The sequence below is a fragment of the Asterias rubens genome, chromosome 6, assembly GCF_902459465.1.
Source record: "Asterias rubens chromosome 6, eAstRub1.3, whole genome shotgun sequence".
In the NCBI taxonomy this organism is placed as follows: Eukaryota; Metazoa; Echinodermata; class Asteroidea; order Forcipulatida; family Asteriidae; genus Asterias; species Asterias rubens.
Window position 1 is genome coordinate 4,764,606 of NC_047067.1, and position 24,038 is coordinate 4,788,643.

At 39.7% G+C, this 24,038-nt stretch overlaps 1 protein-coding gene across 1 annotated transcript; it reads right to left on the minus strand.

The window, feature by feature from the left end:
- Nucleotides 1-522: 522 nt before the first annotated feature.
- Nucleotides 523-11,137, minus strand: LOC117291707. Its single transcript, XM_033773559.1, has 18 exons — nt 11,009-11,137; nt 10,639-10,886; nt 10,163-10,359; nt 9,572-9,708; nt 8,886-9,145; nt 7,774-7,976; nt 7,518-7,624; nt 7,026-7,382; nt 6,522-6,887; nt 6,042-6,407; nt 5,431-5,802; nt 4,875-5,124; nt 4,226-4,449; nt 3,551-3,963; nt 3,188-3,293; nt 2,645-2,737; nt 2,413-2,584; nt 523-2,027 (listed from the first exon to the last, which is right to left on the minus strand). Exons 1-18 carry the CDS (start codon nt 11,135-11,137, stop codon nt 1,882-1,884), a joined length of 4,146 nt encoding a protein of 1,381 aa, XP_033629450.1. The 3' UTR covers nt 523-1,881.
- Between the last annotated feature and the right edge of the window lie 12,901 nt (nt 11,138-24,038).

Consider the following 24,038-nt stretch of genomic DNA (forward strand, 5'->3'; position numbering starts at 1 on the left):
CAAAGGTAGTCCTAACTTAGGACTAGTCCTAGGCAATGCTAAGAGATAGGACTGGTCCTAAGTTAGGACCAGTAACTCATCCTAACTTAGGACTGGTCATATCTCTTAGCATTGCCTAGGACTAGTCCTAAGTTAGGACTACCTTTGTGAAATCCACCCCTGTGCTTTTAAAACGATGGTCGGCCGACGCTTCAAATTTCACAATTTGACGTAAGGGGGGTGGGGGGGGGGGACACACACTTGAATCTCCAAGGGGGGTGGGGCACAGAATTTCCATCAATACAGGCACTTCGATCCGTGATTTCAGGAGATGGTATTTTTCTAGCCGAATAAACTTTTAACAATTAGTACTGTTGTTTTTTCAAAGGTTTTTGTTTTATTAGAAACATACAAATAGCGGAATATCTTTTGCAACATGCATACAATGATTTAATAATAATAGAATACATGCAATTATGAAATAAACCGAAGAGGTAAATCACATTAATATCACTAATATTGCATTGATTGGCATCACCACTTGTAGTAATTATGAAAAATAATAATACCACGTATAACATCCACCACTAACAGAACTATTTAAAACTAATTGAATATGAACTATTAAAAATACTTACACTGACGAATTTTATACACATATCTTCAAAAACAAATACTGAATTCATATTTTACTTTGAATAAATATGCAGCACCTTTTCGTTTTGACAAAGGAAATAAATAGCATCAAAAGAACAAAATTATTCAAATCAAGCAATTTTAACCGTCAAATCATACAAAGTACAATTTTGTACATAACAATTGTTCATGAAAGTCGGTGCCTAAGCCATTGGTATCAGTACTTTAGTACCTAACCGTTGGTACCTGAACAATTGGTACTTGTACTATCAGTACCTAACCATTTGTACGTTAAGATCGGACAGGTACTAAACCAGCGGTATCTGAACTCCAATGATACCTTCATCAATAAAAGATCCTGAGACATCGGTATCTGTACTTTTAGTACACAAGTTGTTAATACCTGAACCATTGGAACCTGGAAAATAACTATCGAACTATTTGTATCTAAACCATCGGGCAGGTTTTGAATCAGCTGTATCTGAACAATTTTATCTCAAACACCTGCACAAATGGCACCTGCACTTTTAGTACAAGAGCCGTTGATACCATTGGTACCTGTAAAATTAGTACCGAACGATTTGTATTTAGACCATCGTGCAGGCTTCTAAAGCGGCAGTATCTGAATTATTCTGCCTCAATCATAGATACATAAACCTGGGCCCAATTTTATAAATCCTGTCGTAAGCATACACACTTGCTAAGCACCTACAAATCATGCTTAACTAGCAGAAACCGGTTAGAAGTCAAAATTCCATAAAGTTTACATTGTTGCAACTTTGCCAAACAGTATTTTCGGGTTGAATAACAGTTTTATGAAATTGTGCCAAGTACCTCTGTAACGTGCACTTGTTGGACATCAACCACTGAGCCCTATTGTACAGAATCATGTGTACCTTCAACCGCTGGTACCTAAACTATTATACATCAATACCGATACCTGAATCATTGGTATACCTCAAACATTTAGCAAATTATCAAAAATACGTCTGAATAGATGGAAACGAATTTGAAATACATGAACACGTTATTTAAAACAATAAATATCGTAACCCAATTGATTTATGATTTTTAGATATCTAAAAATGTAAGCATATTTTTCATATTCTTACCTATTGCACAGTGGGACAAAATTCAAAGGGTATGATCTGTAAACGGTTCTAAAAATCAAGTTTTTGTCAAATAACGACGACAGTACTTCTTTTTCTATGTCCTTCCCAGTATAAAAATATACGTCAATTCAAACAATACATTTTCAGCTTGTTACTAAACATCAGCAATAGCTCCCTTTCCTCCAGCCGTCGATCCTACCCGCCTACATTGCATGACGACCAGAATAAGCAACAGAAGTATGATGGCTCCTAACATGACGATTTGTATGGCGTCTGCATTGGCTGACATTAGGCTTCTAGCTGGCTGTGGCCGGACATCTGAAAGTCAAAAGAATTCAATTTGTTTTGTTTAAATTGTGTAGGTGTTTCGTATCTAAGCTCGTAAATAAAAGAATAATGGAGATGAAAGCTGAATTTTAATCAGAGAGTGGCTTAAAGAGTGAAGCCGTTTACGGCAATTTTAACACTTTTCTTGGACTGGCTCTGAGAGTGTAAACATTGTGGCCAATCGGTTTGTCAAGCCAATGAATAAATAGTTATACAGTTTATAGTAATTGATTCAGTTTAAGAGTTTACTAATGGCCCAAACATGGAGTTTCCTCGAACTTGTTACTTTTATACGATCTTATGAAGATTTGAATGTGGGGGAAAGTGACATTCCAAAGTCAATTATGAGAAAGGGCGCCCTCGTTACCTTGGTCATTTGTAAATCTAAGCTGGCCTCCGGTGCTTGGGTAAGCACCTGAAGAGGATCCAGCTTGGCTGACGTCACGTCTCCATCTTGTTTCTGGAACGTCGCCTCTGCCTCTGATTGGTCTATGGATGTAAGGGTGACCGACGTCAGGACTAGCTACAGACTCTGGAACGTCACCTCTGCTGGTTGGTCTGCGGCTGAATGGGGGAATGACGTCATGTACCTGAGGGGAGTGGTTTCTTGGGCTGCATCCCACAGTGCACTTGGAGTTGGGGTCGCTGACGTCACATATTCTCATGTCACAGTGCACGTACACCTACACATTTTAAAGTATAAATTCATTTAATTAGCACCATGAGATGGCAGTGTAGTGAGATTCGACTGAAACCACAACCTTTGAATTATAATAATGACTATTAATCTTGTAGTATTCGAGCATTCTCTGTTGTTGCTCACCATGGAACCATCTTTCATCAAACAGTAGTGCAGCCAGTATTCTGTCAGTAGCTATGGATCTTTTAAGTCATATTTAAAGTGAAATCGCATTGTTTCGTTCTGATTGTGAAAGTCGTTGTTTACCTTAATTTAAACATGTTTCTTTTAACCTTTTAACTTAGTACAAATGTGCAGTGTGCTGAGATACTTGTTTGCGGTTCACTTAAAATGATAAATTATTAAGATTAGATCAGCGCAGCTCATTTAAATAAATCGACATACGAACTTTTCTTAAGTTGTCAGTTGTTAAAAGTGTAGTTTCTAGACTTACCAATCCATGGATGTTATCTCCTAAGAAGGCAAATGAGTCGATGACGAATCGCTCCGTTTTCCTTGAAGGTGGAGTCAAGAGTCGAACTGTGTCATCAATTGGACATCTGGTGGAACAAAATAGAGAACAAAATAGTTACAATAGATTCACCAGTAGGGGTAACATCATCAGGGTCCCACTTTAAGTAATAATTGCTTTTCAGTCATCTGCACGTTTACATCCCGATAATATGGAGATAATGCAATAATTCACAAGTGAGAAATAGTTACATTCTCTTTGACAGTTATTTCGGAAGAAAAAAATATCAGATTTCGAAAAGATGGACCCAGTGTGAATCCAGTTCACAAAATGGACTTGACTTACCCATTGGTAATAAACTCGAACCTGGTAGCGTCAAATGGATTGGTGGTGGGTGTGGCCCAGCAGCTGTCAATCATGAGGTCACAGTTGCCGTCACAGGTGGCACGCCCCTCGAAGTGCATGCGTTGTTTCAACTGAACTCCAACGGGGAACTCCTTCGAGTTGTAAGCCCTTGAGTAGCTCTCGTCTTCGTACATCCTTAGGGAGAAATTGAAGTTACCATAGCCTTGCTCGTAGTAGACGATGGTGGTGACGTTGGGGTCAAAGGACAAGTAGCCGACCTTTGAAGCATCCACGTGACAGGTCAGGTGGATTTCAATGAAGTGATTTCGTGTGATCTCGCTGCCTGGTGTGTAAGGCTTGGGTGGAATGTACACCACGTTCTCAAACGCCAGAAAGTTTCCTTTTTCTGAAGCCTGTAAGGGAAAAAAGGAAAACTTTTAAGATCCTATCTGGGATTTAAGGCATATTGAATGGTGAGGTATCAATGTATATTTAGTGTGCGGTAACACCAAGTGTATAGATAGGTAGATTATGCTATTTTGAGAACTTGTCTCGCCTTATATTCCGCGGAGATTCAGTATTGGCAAGTGCAGACATTGTTGTATTTGACTTAAAAGTCTTACAAACAACTGCATATGAACTAACTGCATTGTACTTAATTGTTAAGATGCTTACCCTCGTTGTCGTCTTGCAAGCGTCATATGACGTCCCGATGACGTAGTGTGTCCTGTTGAAGTCGCGCCCAGTACAGTTACGGTCGTTGAGGTACATTGCTTTGGGGTCAATGTCACCCACCAGACGTTTCGACACGAAGGTCTGCATGAAATTCTCCCTGCAATCCGCGTTTGCCGTTGGTTGAAATTTTGTCATCTCATTTATATTTGCTGGCAGCAGACGACCTGTTTTGGGGAGAAATATTAAGATAACTTAAAATTCCTCAGGAACAGAAGTATTCAGAATCTGTATGCACTCTAGTTGTAGAAAATTTAGAGCGAATGACGTTCAGCCAAAGATAATTTGGTCAGCCAGTGGTTAGACAGCATGACTTGTCTTACAAGGTTATGGGTTCGAATCCCACAACCAGCCACTGATTTCACAATGAGCAGAGTAAGTAGTGTCGTCTATACTGAATCATAGTTTCTAGGTTTATGCAATTCATATTATTCATAATGTTTGTTTGAGAGAGATTTGGTTGTTGCAACTTTGCGTTTGTTTCACCTTGTGAGAGTTTGACGAGTTCCCTTAACAGGAACAAACAAACAAAGAAACAAACAAAGATGTTAACAAGTGTTTAAAGCTAATCCTAGTTTCTTGTCAAACTTACCTGTACGCCTAAACCGCCAATCTGCACCAGTTGGGATCCTGACATCGCAGTTTTGTGCGCTTTTTACCGCACCAACATCAACTTGAATTCTGTAGTCCCTACCGTAAAGGATTGCTGCCGCCACCGGGATGGAAAACGACAGCGAACTGCCGTTGACTGTGACGGCATCCGACGAAGTATCCACCCTGTACATAGCTACTTCGTCGGAGTTCAGTATCGTGACGTGGGCAAGTGACGTAACCTTCTGGATCTGTTTAAAAAAAAACGAGTGTTGAGTTCATTGTTTAACGAGTGTTGAGTTCATTGTTTTGTGTTGTTAATGGCTATGATGACGTCATTTATCAGAGGTGAGCATATTAATAAATATTAAGGGAGTGAACGGTACACTTTTGGGACGCTTGGTGGCGGCAGACTAACTTGGTGAAATCCATTGTTCTCGGCAACGTGCTCATGCTCAGAACGACGTAACCAAAGGAAATTTACCTGGCAAGTCTGCTGCCACCTAGCGTCCCAAAGTCTCCCACTGCAATATTATGAGAACTTTATGAAAACTTACCGGTTTATTGTACTGAATTCTGATTACATCCCCAGAGATGTTTCCACCGGGTTGGGGCAGTGAGTCCAACGGCACGACGACGAGCGGTTCGAAACCATCGCCGCCATCTTGGCAGAATGTTAGGAAGGTGAATCGCCATTCAGCCGTTTCAGGTCTGGACAGGTCGCAGTCCTGAGCGCTGACCACTGCCCACTCGTCTACACGGATCTTATAGGTGTCTTCAAACTGAAGAGGTAGAGTCAACGGTAAGGTGAAGCTGAGTGAGCTACCACCAACGATGGTGACGTACGGTGAGGTGACGTCAACTTGGTAGAGTAGAGAGTCGAAGGTATCACGGAGAGAGATGTAAGCTGGTCTCAATGGCTTCTTGATCTAACGAAGGAAATTAGAATCAACATATCATGAAGAAGGCACTGTCATCGATAAAAAGGAAGCTCTTTCCAATTGTGATTTGTATCACAACGATGTTCCACAATACACGAATGGAATGCCTTGATTCGTTACTTCTTTCCAAAGTTGTTGGTTCTCTGAAACTTGAAAATTTAACAAATGAATGATGTGTTATTCAACCATTGACATGAACTAACTTGATTGATAACCGATTTGCTTACCTCTTTATTGTAACTGATTGTCACAACTCGTCCACTGAGACTTTCTCCAGGCGCAGGAGTTGACTCCATTGGCAGAACATCAAGGGGCTCGTACTCCCCATCAAAGTCACAGAAAGTGATAAAACCAAACTCCCACTCGGTCATAGGGGGCGCTATTAAGTCACAGTCTTGGGCACTCATCACGGCTCCTTCGTCTACACGGATCTTATAACCACCCCCAAATTGAAATGGAAGACTCGTAGAAAGAGAGAAGCTCAGCGTGTTTCCGTTAACCGAAACTTCTGAAGTGGACGCGTCGACTTGGAGAAAGGGGATATCGAACTCGTCATAAAGTGTGATGTAGGCCGTGTCAGCTGGTTTTTGGATCTGAAGAAAATAATACATTGATTAGTTTCTTGACTAAATAATTCCTGCATTATATTTATGGTCCAAACAGTTCCAATGGTTAGGATGAAGCAAGTTTCTGCAATCTCTAGCTACCTGTTTGTTGTATCGGATCATGATGGTCTGTCCAGCTAAGTCCTCCCCGGGTGAAGGGAGTGATTCTGTCGGCAGGACGGTCAGTGGTTCATACTCCTCATCCTCGGTACAGAACGTCACAAACACGAAATCCCACTCAATCATTGGAGCTAACCCTAGGTCACAGTCTCTGACACTCACAGCGGCACCTTCATCCACTCTGATCCTGTATGTACCCTGAAACTCTAGTGGAAGAGTCAATGGAAGTTCGAAACTCAGTGTTCTGCTGTCGATGGTGACGTCAGGTGTGGACGTGTCGACTCTAAAGACGGGGGAGTTAGCGCTGTTGAAGATGGTGACAAATCTACTCTCTGCTGGCTTTAAGATCTGAAAAATCAACAGTTAAAATACACTTATACACTGTCCATGGTTTCATGCTCTCGTACCAAAATGGGGGCTGACTGTAGGCCTACTTTAACCTAAAGTATCCAGTCACCTACGATACAAGTTTCCAAAGCTTCTCACCTTTTTGTTGTACGTAACGCTAACGACATTCCCCTTCAACTCCGCTCCGATAGCTGGTACCGAATCCTCTAGAACCACAGCCAAAGGTCTGTAGTCTCCGTCACAGAAAGACTCAAAAGTGAAATCCCATTCTGCCGCAGAGGGCGCTGCTTCACACTCCATACCGCTTCTCACTGCTCCTTCATCTACGCGGATTTTATAAACACCCCCTCGTTGCAATGGAACATCGTAGGGCAGGGAGAAAGTAAGGGTAGCTCCAATGATGGACACTCGTTCGGAAGTAGTCTCGATTCGGAAGATGGGGGTGTTACTGGCGTCCAAGATGGAGACGTAAGATGGTCGAGTAGCCTTTCGGATCTTCGTTGAAACAAAACATATTCAGATTAGGTTGAGTTGTTACAATGTTGTTAAAAAACTTTGTGTTTTACCCGTTTGCAGGAAGTTTTTACACCTTAAATAAGCTGTATGACAACAATTTGAGCCTTTATTTACCTGTTTGTTGTATGTAATTTGAATGGTGTCTCCACGAAGAGTTGCCCCTGGGGACGGTGCTGATTCAGACGGGAGAACAGTCATCTGAGGAGCAAGGGTAGCTGGATCTGTAACAACAAAGTTTTGACATTTTAGTTAAAATTTCCATTCAAATCTTAGTTACTTTTTTCAGCTGCCGTATTTAATTTTTTGTTGCATTTTGTACAAACTGCTTACATACATACTTTAGAAAGTCTTAGCGCTTCAAAATACGTACCAACAACATTGACATACACGCAAGCCATGTCACTGGAGTATTTATAGTTCTCTTCGGCTTCGTAACAGATCACGTGACGGCCGATCTGGTCGCTGGTTGGTGTCCAGGAAAGAGTCACTGAAAATTCATCATAAGTTCCATACACTCTGCCGACTGGACTGGCATGGACGCCAGAGGGCTTGATGGTTTCGAAAGAGGTAATGCTGAATACAAACAAATACAGTTCAGTTACATTCAACTCACACTTATTAGAAAAGTTTTGTTGAAGAAGAAAAATCTTGAGCAATTCAAAAGCGTGAATTCGATATGTAGGCCCCTGCCTTTAAATAGTAACAAATTGTAGTAAGTGTGATTAGCGGACAAATATCAATGAAGGCATCTTCGTGAAGCCCGAGGCTGGTAGTGAAGCGCCTTACACGGAACAAAGCAAGATCGAAATAAAAAGAGACATTAAGTCAACATTTAGATAGAGAGGGGTGTTTGTTCTTTATTGGGTCAACAATTCGGATCACTTTGCCTTTTCATTCTTCTCCAGCCAAGTGGTAAACATGACTCCAGCGTTTTGAATAAAGCACAGGGTCGTAGTCCATTGTTTTCGTGACCTTCCAGTTTTCGTGGAATATTATTTCAGGTAACAAGGTGAAAGCCAAATTCACACGCTATGTACTCCCAATCATCCGGGTCCCGAACTGCAAGTGATAGTTTTAACGTTGTGGAAGGGGGAGGCTGCTTAGTTGCAAAATACCTAACAACCGATTTTAAGGAATTCAATTGTTGACGGGTTTGGGTACTTTTTGTATGACACAAAACACAATGTCCACAAATTCACATTAAATTTACACGGTTTGGAGATAATGATGGTAAAAGGTTTCCCTTAAAATATTACCTGCTGAGGTGCTGCATTTTTGGAGAAATGAGTTAAACAAGTCACGGTGAGACGACAAATATTTTAGCATGTGTTTACCAGTTGTTACCAGTTGTGGTATTTATTTGGTGACATTGTTTTACCAAGTTTAATGTAAATGTGAGGACGTGTTACAACTAGTACCCGAACCCTTTTGGGCTTTGTAGAGTCAAATAAGCCTCAAGTAAAAGTAATTGTTTGTACTCACAATGCTTCTGGTTCCGAGCTGCGAGCCTTGATGGGCATAGAATACTCTCTACCGGTTGGGATGGTGATACACGTCCCATCCTCGCCAAGAAGTTCCGGCTTACGGCATTTGCCATCACGGTCGACTACTTCAATGAGAAACTGGACGGGGATCTTGCTCAACGGTGTGGTAGGATCAGATGGAGCGTAGTCCTCTACCATGACTGCCACGGCGTATGTACCGGCTGGGTTGCGCTTGTTGAAGGTGATTTTGCAAGAGTCCTGAAAAATCATGAGATAAATAAAATCGAATACAAATTATTAAAATGATAGTTAAGATTAGATTAGATTTGATTGGGTTTGATTTCTTTTTTGTCCGTATTAAACATTCTGATAATTATATTCCATTTTCAGCTGAACCATTAAGCTCACAAAACAGCTCTTATAAACCAACCACAGTTGGTTGGGCCTAACAACAATTAAATGTGACAAATAAACAGATATACAGCAAGACGTAAAAATACTAACATTTGTTAGCCTCCGAGAACGGCACTGATAGAGTCAAAACGCCTGGCCAATGTTTTGCAAACAGCTACATACCATTGCGAACTTACACGTAAAAAACTCATATCAAGTTAATTAAAAGTTAATATTTTGAATGCTTAGAAAAACTTCAAGCGAACATTTCAACTTTGGGGAAGGGCTTACCTCAAGTAAAGCACCGCTCTTTCGTCTCCCTGAATCAACAAAAGGCTCCCCACAAATGTCTCCATCATCGGCGTTGCATTCATTCCTAGCTGGGTCGGTCCATCGGCAACGAATGTCATCACCATCGGCATCCCAAGCTAAAGGAAACAACAACAACAACAACAACAACAACAACATCAACATCAACATCAATTAAAAGGTTTGGGTAATTTTTGTATGATAAAAAACACAAACGTTTTCAGATTCACATACAGTTTAAAGATATACCTGCTCGGGTGATTACCCGCTGAGGTGCTGTAGTTTTTGAGAAAATAGTGGAAACATAGTTTCACATAAAAAGTATTTTAGCATGAACAACGTACGCGACTCTCCTGAAAACATTGTTCTGTGATTTTCACTGTTTTTTCACACAAAAAATGACGACCAATGAAGCTGAAACTTTTAAAGGTAAATTTTTAATATCAAAAACGTATAGGACGTGACTTTACAAGATTGCTTTGTCACACATGAAAATTTTCGTTATCTGTTATACAAATCAAGGTGCGAGTAAATGAATAGTTGCTTTCTCATGGTTTTTGTTTTGTGTCTTACCTCTGATGTATCTGGTGTATTTACATCCTCTGTATAGCCTGTAGACGGGGAAACTTCCTGATACTGGAGGGCTGTTTGGTCGTCCGGTATCTGGGCGCGGTGTAATATCTATGGTGGAAACCATGTTCCAGCCCCTGCCGTTACCCTGATCGTTGCCGTTGTTCGCTACGTTAGTCGGCCAGCAACATTCCTCAAAACTGTCGGTTTAGAGAGAGGGGATAACGGTTATTACTTTTTAAGCCATCTAGTTTCTGCTATTGTGAAATTGACAAAAGTAAAATCTCACAGACCAATTTTTTTTAAAGTAATTTTAGAAACACTTTGTATGAAGCGGGTGTGCGCTGGAATTGGCAAAAATATGATCTCAATTTTGGTTTAAAAAAAAAAATAATTATCATCAAACTTTTTTTGTGTGAAGTGATTATAAAACTTGTTGAAAATGTTGCATAAAATATTTTTATATTCTCGATACTTACTTGATATCCACACGTGTTACTCCCGGTGGTAATACGTAAGGCATGATGTAGTATCCTGCAGACCAGTCCATAGCTTCATCGTAGTCAGTGCAGATGTACTTGGCCCAGCTGATTCTCTCACCATCGACACGGAATGCACCCTCTGTACTCAGTTCCGTTCGGTCATCGATGGCTCGAGTGGTACATGCCTCGTGCAGGTAACCATTCGAGTATCTATGCCTGAAGTTCATCCGGTAGAATATTTCAACCTAGGTGACGGGAAGAAAACCAAATCTTAAATTTGCCGTTTCCTTTGCTAGAGAGAGAAATGTATACATAGGCTCCCGATAAGAGGTTCCCCAGGGGTCCATTCTGAGACTTCAATACTTACATGATTTGGGTAATCATCGTCTGCTTTCCACGTTATAGATCCTCCTTTGTAATGGCCAACCTCTCTACTCGTCGTTAGCTCGAGAAACGAGCACGCCAAAAGGGCGACAAAAACTGCAACACCTCTCATTTTGCTTCCAAGCAAATGAGTCAAAGTCTTTGACAAAAGTACTGCCTTGCTGTAGAAAGGATTTCTTTGAAGTTATTAAAAATTGAGTCAAAGTCTTTGAAAAAGTTACTGCCTCGCTTGATGTAGAAAGAAATGTCTTTATAGTAATAGTAAAAGTTTCGTGTGCTCCCGCGCTTTCTGCGTTTACTCTTTCGTCTGCTGCTGTCTAATGCCTAGTTCCTGACCGTGAAGCTATATTTATAGTATCTAGAAGTCAAGCCACCTGTATGGCCCCGGAAGGTATTTGTTGTTCACGTAGGTGTCAAAACCAGCCAACCACGTATCAATACTTTTCTTGCTTTACTGGTCATTTACCCGTAGTCAAGGCTATACGCAGCCACATTCCTCAGTCTACTCACATACAGAACCGGGGTATCTGAATATTTAACCAGTCCACAGAAAACCGACCAATGGGCAGTCGTGGCACGAGATGACGTTACTGGGCTGCCCCGTCAATTGGTCAGAACGTATGACGTTATATAGGAAGAAAGCACTGCATATTCATGACGTGGACCATCCACCGGCCAACCACAGGCAGCCCAGACGGGTGGGATGATAACTAATCTGCGGACTTTCGAGTCTCATTCATAGACATACTTTGCAGCGAAACTCAAGTCCCAATACCAACCAGTGGTCCGGATGTCCATATTTGGAAAGGAAGGTCTTCTAAATATATATTGCCAGTGCACTGCAGCTAAACTAATACCGCAGAGGCATGGGGGTCATAGATAATATGGATTATTACTTAACCCTTCGTCATAGTTCTTAAAGAGGTAGACCTCATGGGTGGATCGAAAACCATAGAAACCCAGATTAACTTACAAACAAACAGCTAGAACATTACTTTACAAAATGTGGGTATAGGCGTACATTTGTTTTACACCCCTTGTAACGTTTGCGGTAAGATGATTTATCTGTGGGTTTATTTTGTCAATTAAAGCAAGAAATACGTTTAATCAAAACCACGATCATCATAGTGGTGTTAATTTTGAGAATCTCCCAATTTTTTTTTTAAACCTCTCTTGTAAAAACTTTCAAACAATGGACCGTACATTATTTTAGACATTCAGGTAATTTTCGGCAAATTTATCAGAGACCGAAAACGAAAACGCCTCGTAAGTTTGAATGGAATGATGTAATTATAAAAACTGGCATGCCTGAAAAAAAAAGTGACACGGAGAAACGTTTTCAACTTGAGAGGCAAAAAGATTTACTTCAAATAGCATGAACTTGAAATAGTCAGCCTTTTGAAATTACAGGACAAATGTATATAGTCAATGAGCTTCACTCTGATGAGCTTATCCGATGGACTCAACGGACCTGAAGGAATGTCCAACCCTTCCCTGAATTGGATTTTAGAGTATTTTTTACACTTCAGTGAAATGGTTTTAAAAGTTTATCAAGTATGACAGCCCCCCTCCGGCATTGGGTTTGGTTGTAGCAAAGAGAAGGCCGTGGTCCTTTCTCTGTGGCATATGAGACGTCATGTTTTTCGCTGCTGATCAAAGATTATCGGCTGTCAAGTGGTGCTGATTTTAACTTACAATTGTTATAAACAAAAACGATAACAATACAACAAAGTTACATGTTGTGAAAGTTAAATATGAATACAGTGACGGTCTATCTTTTTGAAGAAAAACACCCAGCTTATTTATTTTTCACAATAAAAATGATATTTTCACAAAAACGTCAAATCATTCCACGTTTATAGTGAGGTGAAAGTAAACTGGGTGCCAACCTCAACCTGCGAACGGTCACAACATTCAGAAGTCTGATGAGAACACTCTATATGCATGCGTTTCTTAGATTCAAATGTTTTCGGGTGAAAAATCGCCCAATCGAAATAAATCCTTTGTTAAAATGGGTTTTTACTATTATAGTAAACCAACAGCTGCTGTGGGAAGTTCATTTGCATATATAATTAATCTCAGGGAACGGTTTGAAATGTGTTCGTCTCCGATCACGTTGATATTAGACCAACAGCTTCAAAACACCAAAGTTCCTTAGTACACCTCACCAAAATAAGTTTTGATGGTCAGTATTTTAGTATTTACCAACCTCTGACTCAACCTTTAAGGAGAGGGCAAGCTAGGGACACCCATTACAAGAAACACCCTGTCTCATGAGTCAAGATGAGGGGCCATCGAAACTTGAAGACATCAAGAAAGGCCCATCAGCATTTGAAGAAATGACTAACTGTGTGCGTAATCGGTGCAGGTGTGTTTGAAGAAGTGGGAACTGAATCTTTCAAGAAAGCCCGTTCAGAAAAAGAGGCAGTTGGAATTATTGTTTAATTACATGCATCCTTCCTTTGAAGTGAATTGAAATTGTGTTGGTATATCTTGTGGCCAAACAGTCAAACCGTATGTAGGCTTTTTGATCTTCATTCAAGGAAAAAATTCGTCGGTTCGATGATGTGAGGGCAACAATTGCAATTCAATATACCTTTTAATGGTTAAAAGTTCATAGTTAGAAAAAAAATCGTAAATAAATTTGAAAGAATGAATTAAAAATCCACAAGTATATTTGTGAGATTATACCCTTCTTTTCTATGTATTTTTCAGAGTAACAACACAACTTGAGATATTTTCCTTGTTTGGAGTAATTAATACTTTAAGTGGAATTTAAAAACGAGTGGTATTTTGTAGATGAATTTGTGAGATTACACTCCTATTTTCTAGCCCCTTTTCATGGCTCACTGGTCTTTTATGAGAGTAAAAAAAGGGTTTGGTCACGGTATTCAACTGTAAAGTTGAAGTCAACTCTCCTTATTCCACTTCCAGTGAAGTCCAATGCAAGCCAACTATTTGTATAGATGATCAATGGCGCCAGACATCGTATCAAGGGGAATTTGTGTTAAATGGTTTACTGTTGTAGACTATAAATTAAGCTTTACAATGCTAAACAATTGTTGAGGGTCATCGCCTGTAAAATGACTACTCAACTGAAAAGAATATTAAACGATTTGCCTTGGGTTTGAGAAATGCTTAGTTTCCCAAAGTTCTATATTTTGTAAATAAAAAACACTGATGCTATCTAAATAGAAAAAACTCTAACGAGCAAAAAAAACATAAAAGAAAAAAAACCTTCACATGTGGTAAACATTTCCAGGATTTTGTGTCAACTTTAAAGTTATTTTGATTACAACGGCCAGGTCAAACTGTGGTCAGAGTCACTTCTTTCCATTGGACATTACGTTATAGACGGCTGCTGGGACACCGACGGGTTTCGACCTACATGGCCAACGGGGACATGCGCTTCCCGGCTCCCCATGAATGGTGAGTCGGTGTGCGCTCTCATCTAAAAAGGGGGAAACTATCCTTGAATGTTAACTCAAGTCAGGAAATAAGGCCTGCATGGAACTGCCCGATACATTAATCTGCACATCTTGGAGATAAGCTGTTAAGTAAGATTCCGTCGTAAATTAGGTTGCCTTCAAAAAGTTAAGGTCGTCCCACAAAAACTGACAAACAATTCGACCGTTCAGTGTCCCTACCCCTTAACATTACCTTACGGTATTCAACCTTGGATTTCAGATTGATTGCTGTTTGCTCCTTCGCAAGCAAATCTGTGCACAATACAAGTTATCATAAGGGATTAGACCTTATGCACATGACGTCATTTGAATAGGGCGCCCTCGCCTAGGGGTCAAAATGGGGTCAAAAAGTGTTAAAAACTGTGAGTTTCCAACATTCATTATCGGTACTAGATGAGCTAGTCTGTAGCACAAACACTTGCCTATAGCAGAAACGCTTCCAGCCAAAATTTCATAAAGTTTACACTGTCGTGAGTGATATCCCGCTTAATTGTTTGCTTAGCAGAGAAATTTCTTCAGCAGTATTTTCTGCTTAACGGCTATGGAATAAGACACATCCGGTCTTCGCTTCGTAGTATTTTTACATTTTAAAAGTTTTAGTACAATCGAACTCCAAAAAACACAGGTATAGTTCGCCTTTAAGGTTATAAACTATGATAATTGTGTTTTATTTTATTTCCCAAAACTGATATGGATCCTATGTAACAAACATCTCCACAGCAACCTTGTGATAGCTGAGTTCGGGTGCGGAGTTTAATTGATATTTCGCCCACCAGTTTTGCCAGCACTAGAGACTTTAAGAAAACAAACAAGGATCCTTAACAACACAATGTGGCGCGCCTGTGGTGGGATGTTGTTTTCAGTCACACACTCCCAGTTCAACTGACAGTCACATTTTGTTATCTGATATCAGTGAAAAGGATAATAATAGACATAATGATATTTATGGACGTTTATAAATCAACGTTTATAGTGCACTCATAATAGTCACTTCGTATTGGTCTCCAAAGGTGTGAACAAACATTGCTAAGATTGAACGTATAAATGTTTACAGATTTGCACATAAGCCAACCTTTATAAAGATGGTTATGGTGGAAAACTTCCTGCTGATATTATAATTCTTAAAAAGAAATAGTTTTTGAGAAATTGCTAAACGGTTTAAGAGCGAAGAGAGAGTGGCATGAAGCAAGGAATGAAACATTAAATAAGTTTTAAAATAATTACGTTGTCGATTGGGAAATCGTTTCTAATATAGAATGGTGTGCAGACAATAAGAACGGTGGGCATTGTATTGTTGTTGTTGTTGTTGTTGTTGTTTACACTTGTTGTTGTCTGGTAGGAAAGTCGGTAGGAATTTGTTTACAGGTTTCTGAGGAAACGCCTTTTGTTTTTACAGGATGCCCGTCAAAAATTCACCCCCGGATCCCACCAGCATATCTCGGGAAATCAAGACGTTGAAGGAAGTGGGTCAAGGTATGATATTCCTATTCTGTTCATACAGGAACTTCATATGCTGGTTGTTGCCGGTAGATGCATTAAGGGATTCACTCTGAGGGTTAGAGTTATATCTGTGGCAGGTTTTCCTTTTTTGCAAAGTGGGAAGGAAACGTGGTGAAACTATATCCAGTGGTAGCTTTTACGAAGTTATTAATAAATGAAATTCAAAAGAACCATGAATAAAAACAAAACTGATTCACATTACAGTTTCCCGGCTTTGAAAACTTGCATTCAGAGAAATCTGAACGACCAGGATGTGACCTGCATTATAGACTTTGTAGGAAATTAAATTGGGTCAGAAAACTCAATAATTATCTTGTTGTATGTCTTACCTAAAATGTAGAAAGACTGGGGTAAACCCATCTTACGGTAGAGCAAGGGTTGCTCTAGCCATAAAATGATACCGCTTCTATACATAGGCCCTTTTCGAAACCACGGCTTCGGCTCCAGATTCGGCTCAGGCTAGCTTGGCCCCACAGTAACAGTAGTTGTTTTGAGAATTGCGCGTGCTTTGTCTGTGCTCAGGGCTTCAGACGAGAGGACGGAGCCTGAAGTCGAATCCAAAGCCGAAGCCGTGGTTTCGAAAAGGACCATAGATCGAGAGCTGACCCTTGTTCTATTCCCATCTTCATGTGGGCCCATCGAATATTATTTACAAATTCAAGATTTTCATTCCGAATTGGGAAATATTAGGGACTAACCGGGAAGTGTACCTAATCATTCATTGAATCTTGCCGATAGAGACAGACCTTTTAACGATTACTACCGGGCAAATATTAACAGAACGTCATCCCTTTCTGTGAAGCTGGAGGGGGTGGTGGTAAATCACTGAACGTCATTGGACATCGGTCAAGGTTAGAGTTTTAGCAAACCTTACATCGTCTTGAAAATGCAATATTCCCACAGGCAGGAGAGACCTGGGTGGTGTAAAGACGCACCTGGGAGGGTCAAGACAAAGTCTCACTTTCGCAAAATTCCGTAATTATTTGCCAAGAAAAAACACTTCAATAAAAAATAATAACTCCAACTGCGACTTATATTGCAATAGGGTAGAAAAATACTCCACAAGTCCTTACACCACAATACACAACACAACAGGCCTGATACAACACAAGGCAACGGAGGCACTTGTCCCTTTATAGTCATAACCTTGGTGCCTCGTGAAATGTTCCAGAAGAAATTCACAATAATGTCTTCATTATAGAGGTGCCTATATCAAGGAGAAAACACCTTGATGCCCTCTTCAAAAAGAAAGCACCGGGCTTACCCAAACACCCATACCCCTTCCGCGAAATCAAATGTGATTAAGAACGTTCACTAAACACCTGTTTTACCTGGCTGTTTTGTTTGTACATTAAAATGCTTTTGTTTTCTTCTCCAACTTGTTGTTGGCACCTTTAGCCCAGTGTGATGAGGGTGTGGGTTGCACGGCCCAGGAGGTTGTGGTATAGGTTCCGGATGTTTCGTATTTTCGGAACAATTTCTTCGTAATAGTTCGACTCGGAGAGACTGCTGCCTACGCAATGTCTGTCCAGACAGGTATTAAATACTTCCTTTTAAAAACAAAAATCATTTTCCTGTATTGGTTTTTATTTATTTTGCCACCACCCGACTATTTCCCGTTGGCATAAGGTCAATGACAGCAAAATAAATATCCGGATAAGTTAAATCGCCCGATATAGTTTTGCCAACATTTTAAAAAGAATGTTTTCCGAACGAGTTTTAAAACATGGTGGTGACGTTTCCAAACGAAAAGCACTTGACACCTTTTAGTGTATCTCTGTGAATTTGCCTCAATGCAAGAAAATCAGTAAAGAAAAAAAACACCCTTCTTGTACTCAAATGTGTGTGCTTTCAGATGCTTAAAAAAGGTCTTCAAGCCCTTCTTTTAATACTTGGGTGGGAAATTACCTCTTTCTCAAAAACTACGTTACTTCAATGGGAGCCGTTTCTCACAATGTTGCTAACTTTCACAGCTCTCCATTGCTTGTTACTGAGTAAGTTTGTTTGCTAACAGTTTTTTTGAGTAATTACTAAAAGTGTCCGCTGCCTTTAAAGGCCTTTAAAGGCAGCGGACACTTCAAAGACTAGCCTTCACAGTTGGTGTATCTCAACATATGCATCAAATAACTAACCGGTGTAAATTTGAGCTCAATCGGTCATCAAAGTTGCGAGATAATAATGAAAGAAAAAAACACCCTTGTCACACGAAGTTGTGTGCGTTTAGATGGTTGATTTCGAGACCTCAAATTCTAAATCTGAGGTCTCGAAATCAAATTCGTGGAAAATTACTTCTTTCTCGAAAACTATGGCACTTCAGAGGGAGCCGTTTCTCACAATGGTTTATACCATCAACCTCTCCGTATTACTCGTCACCAAGAAAGGTTTTATGCTAATAATTTTTTTTGAGTAATTACCAATAGTGTTCGCTGTCTTTAAAATACACTTCGTGCTGAATGCTGCCTCGTAATCAACACGAATTTAACAAGAACTCCTCTTGTCGTCTGTCACTTTACAAGGACTGGAGTGGTTCGTTTCATAGCAAGATAACTATTTCTATTTTGGTGTCTGTATAAGCTTGCGTGAGACTCTAAAGTTACCTCAACCCTCTTGGATTATACACGAGGATCGTGTACAATGCACGATCCCGAGTCAAGGTTAAGATAACCAGGATTTCCTTATGTTGATTGATACGATCAGTTGTGAGACAACAAGTCATTCCTTCGAAGAAAAAAGAGATTCTTACTTTCCCCCACCCCTCCTTGTCACCCCTGAGACCGGGGTACCCCCACCAGTTAAAACCCCCCGCGTGACGGGTATGGAGGGTCACTGTTGCCCGCCGTTGGCAAAGGCCGTTGTTGAGGCATGATTCACCGCATACCAGTGGTTAGAAGTTTCCTCACTGCGTGTGGTTTTTGATTTGCGGTTTGAAGACGTGTTTTTTGATTCCATCAATGCCACCCCCCCCCCCTCCCTTGTGAGAAGATGGTGATGAGTGTTGTTCATTCCAAACAGCCGTATAATGTAAACAAATTATATTATGTCGGGGGAACCCTTGGCGAGTCTAATCATAGAGCTCGCTCATGGTCTAATCACACACACCAAAGCTTGCAGGACAGGCCTAAAACGCTGTTCCAGTCACGCGACTCACGCCTGCTTAATTTTACCATTGAGCTATAACCATTAATTGAGGACTCAAAGTAACCGTCCGGCCGTTATTTCTACTTCCAGGGTCCTTCTTACCCAAAGTGAAGACATCCACTTCTTTCCCCTTCCCCTAAATGTAGAGCAAGGGGGACCTTGTCGAATGACCTGACTGAGCTTCGGGAACTTGTACTCAATCAAGGAAGGGCACACTAATTAACATGGGAAATGTGGTTGGGGTAAACAGTTAATCCTCTCACTCCGAAATGTTCCCTTAGATTGGGTCAGTTTCTGATCTCGAGTCGAGATACGACCATCTTGAGACTCGGTGTCTTTTTGTGCATAAAGCGCTTTACCTTGCAGGCCATTTGAGCCGTCGCGTTATTCTATTTTATGCGAAATTTGAAATCTCCTCATTTAAATTACTTTAGTGCGTACTAAAAGTAACTATAGGTCAAGAATTAAAGAGACAACCGTTCCACTCGAATATCATTCAAGTTCGTGGCAGTTTTTCGCGGCCTCTCTGCGCCTACATTGTATACTCGGCTACACTCGGCTCTGCTGATTTCGCCAATGGGTAAAACGAATGCCTTATTGTGTAAGTTCAAATAAGTCGCATGCTTCAAAATTAAGGACAGTTTCAACTGCCAAATCGCTAGAGAATCGCTAAGGAATGCATGAAGGTGAAGTGGTCTTCCGTTTTGACGAACATGATGTATGGCGTGAGGAATCACATATCTAGGCCTATATTACCAAAGTCACAAGCTAAAGGTGGCGCACTGCGTAGCCAATACAATACAACCAACAAAAGAGTTAAAGACACTGGACACTATTGGTAATTCTCAAAGACTAGTCTTCACAGTTGGTGTATCTCAACATATGCATAAATGTGGTGTATATTTTGTTCCAAGATAGTCCCTTCTTCACTTCAAGACAAAGTATTTCAGATATCCAACTGAAGTGTCTTTAAGTAAAGACCTCTCACCGTATCGCAATAACTTAAGATAGTGGGGATTTGAACTCCATTATAACAACTATTTTAAGTTTGAATGGGAATGCAAAAAAGGGAACTAAGGGTTTTAGCAAAGTGAGGGTGGGTGGTATTTGATCTTGAACTGAGATTAAATTATTATACATGCATGCAGGAGGGTAAGTGCAACAGTCGACTCCCCCCCCCCCCCCCCTCTCAATCAGTTTCGGCTTTCTTGTTTATTTTTTTCTACTGATGGCGGTCATCATCATATGCATACTGATCGAAAGCCGAGTTTTCTGAAAAGACTTCAACTCATAAATTATTGTGTATCTTCAATCGACTATTGGTGTTTAATTTCGCCCATTGTGCTTTTATGTTAGACCTAAATTGTTCATTTTTAGTCATGTGTTTTCTCTTTTAACGGGCCTTCTGTCACTTTTTCTTATTTTGGTTGTTGTTACTATGTGAGGGCCCCAAATGATTAGCTGTGCAGGGATAATATTTCAATGTTTTGCGGGGTTTCGGCCAGTGATTTGTTTATCAACAAAACCCCAATGTACAGTCAACCACTAACCAATGGGGTCTTAACCACCAAACCCACAACCCGGCCAAAACACCGTTTAAAGGCGCTGACACTTTTGGTAATTACTAAAAATAATTGTTAGCATACAAACTTACTAGGTAAAGAGCAATGGAGAACTGGATAGTATAAAACATTGTGAGAAACGGCTCCCTCTGAGGTAAGGTAGTTTTTGAGAAAGAGTTAATTTCTCACTCAGATAATAAAAGACTTCATCTTATTTGATGCATGTGAAAGCACACAAAGTAATGTGTTTTTTTCTTTCACTATTCTCTTGTAAATTTGACGACCAATTGAGCCAAAATGTTCACAGGTTTGTTATTTTGTTTGTATGTTTGGATACATCAAGTGAGAAAAACTGGTCTTTGACAATTACCAAACTGTCCAATGCCTTTAAAATAAACAAGCAGTCTGGTGTACAAAGTGCGTCTCCGGACTCCCCACAGTGGCCAAATTTGTGGGCGAGACCGCCTAAAGATATAGGTCCAGTCATAGGGTTTTGTTTTCAACAATCTAAGGTGCGTGGTGACCAGTGGCTGTAAACAGCATTCTTCTCGTTAAAGACAGATTCTTAAAATAACTTTATGAAACATCAAGGACCAATAGTTTTTGTTTTCCGTAAGCGTTTTCTAAACTTAAACCAGAACCAAGAAACTCGTTAATTCTTGATTCATTCCAGACATTTCGTTCCATCTTGCGAGATGATCTAGCCAGCTAAGTTCATTTTGGTTTGGCTCCGTTTCACAGATTTTTAGTATATATAGTACTGTGTTTCAATCTGGCATCGATCTTTCCTTTTTTCCATTAATTGTACCACATTTTGACTAACTTCCCCCATTGCATCTCGTCTGGTCGGTGTTTCTGCTTTCATTTGACAAATAGGGGCCTTAGTTTTAATATGGTGGTTCTTACATAATATCGTTTTTAATGCTTTTACTTGCCATCTTTTGTTTTACTTTTCACTATAATTTTAGATTACTGGTTTATGTAGAGTATATAAATGTGTACCCTTTTTACGAGCATGGTCTGGGAGGACACATCTTTTTTTATGACAGGTTTTTTTTAACTTTCGCCTTTCCCTGGACGGCCCGCTCTGCTTGTTTTAATAACTAATGTACTGTCTGAAGAATTCGAAAAAAAAAATTTTTTCAATTCAACACACATTTATTCCATACTCTTGTTGAGAAAAAAAAACAATTGTGAGAACTAAACAGTACATAGAAATTTAACAAATCTTAAGTGTATTAAATTATACAGAAAAACAAAAACTAAAAGCAAATAATAAATTAATAACTAGGAATTAACTATGTACAATACAGGAGCGAGAGCATGAGGCTGTTAGATAAGCCGTTCGTTACATTCATTTAAAAAGTGATTTCCAAGAATAGCCTTTCAAGGAACACGTTGCCTTGGATCGGTCGAGTTGGTCCTTGAAAATCGTTCTGTAACCGTTTGTTGTAAAATGTATATGGTTCGAAAGATATTGTAAAAGTAGAACACAATGATCTACACAAATATGCCTAGAAATTGCGTGGTTTTTCTGTTACCCTGTCGACTAACACGGTCGGCCATTTATGGGAGTCCAAATTTTGACTCCTATAAATCGCCGACCGTTATAGTTCGCGACGTAAAAGGAAAACCGTGCAGTTTCGAGTGATACTTGTGTGGATCATTATATTCTACTTTTAAAACATCTTTCTAACCATATGCATTTCATAACAAACGGTTTCAAACGCTTTTAGTAGACCAACTCGTCCAATCCAAGGCAACGTGTTCCTTTAAAACCTATGCCAAGCAGTTGACTGGTGGTTCATTCGCCCCTAAATTGAACCCGATTGCTGTTTTCTGTTATGGTTCTTATTTGATATTGGTGGAGCCGCGGGCAAAGTATCGGATTTGAAACTCCTCTATAAAGGCGGTTTCGGTTTGCCTGGAAACAGCCGCAATGTTTGCCAAACACTGGAATCACATCGAGGGAGTTGCAACAAGAGTTCACTTGTTTTGTAGAATAACTTACTTTAATTGTAGTGTAATCCGAGTGTAATAAACACACCCGACCAAAAATGTTTTCCTCCGTGATGTTCCTTAGAATTATGATATTTTGTTCGAGGCGCAATTTTATTTTACGCCCCGTCCAATTTTAGCCGAATAAAATTAATAGATTTTGTTTTCATTTGAGAGATTAAACTCATTGGTTACAATCTTAAACTATCTAAATTTGACGTGCCTGCTTTCATAAAACAGCCGTCGCATTTTTTAATTCCATGTTAAACGGTCACATGCTCGTCATTGCTCTCAGGAAATGGTCAAATAATTTAATTTCACTGTTTACACTAAAACTTAGTCACTGAAATGGTCCCACAATGTCACAAAATATTAACCCCCCAAAATGACTAAAAGTTGAAATCATCCCATTTCCTGGTTTTTGAGAATCGTTCTTGTTTTTCAATTGTCCAGGGCCTACCTCTGTTTAAAAACAACACTGATTATTTTACTCAATTTTGTCCGTTCTTCTCAAACTATTATATTTTTTTCTCCCTCGATCATCTAAACAACAGAGGGCGTGATTTGATAATATATGACGTCGGTCTGTGGATGTTGGTTATGTTTACAGGTTCATGTCTGTCTGCGTCATTGTCAATGCTGGGAACAATCGGACTAATCGATATGTAAAATCGATTGTTTTGTTATTACTTTCTGTTGTTGTTCTCTTCATTTAAATACATCAGCCTTGGACATCAATCACAAACAATTTAATCGTGGTGTTAGATCAATAATATCATTGTAGTTTTGTCCCTTCATATTTATTACGAATATATCGTCAGAGAAATTATTTCATGCATTCTCCTTAAGCAGAAACAAATCTTAACATAAACTGGCTACCAGCCAAAATTCCATAGAGTTTACATTTTTGCAACTGGTCCCCCTGTTAATATTTGCTCAGCAATAAATTGTTAAAAAGTATTTTATGCTTGCAGCTGTATGTAATTGGGCAATGATAAACAAGTCTATAGGTAAGCTACTCAAACGCAGATTCACAAAGTTAGCCCGAGGAAAACAATTAAATTTCATAATTTTCAGTTAATTTTATATTCGGCCTTGTTTTCCAAAAGAGAGTCTTAACATGAGAATACACAAAACGGCAGAAATTTAATTTGAAAGTGTTAAACTTGTATATTAATTGGTACCGGCCCATAAATCATTCAAGACAAGTAAGCAAAAAGTAGTTACATTAACCACGTGTATAACCGAAAAATATTTGTATGAAGACTACTAGCATAAACTTGTATTTAATTCAACATAGAACCATTTTGGGAAACAATAGTTAATCAACCCCATTTGTTAATCGACC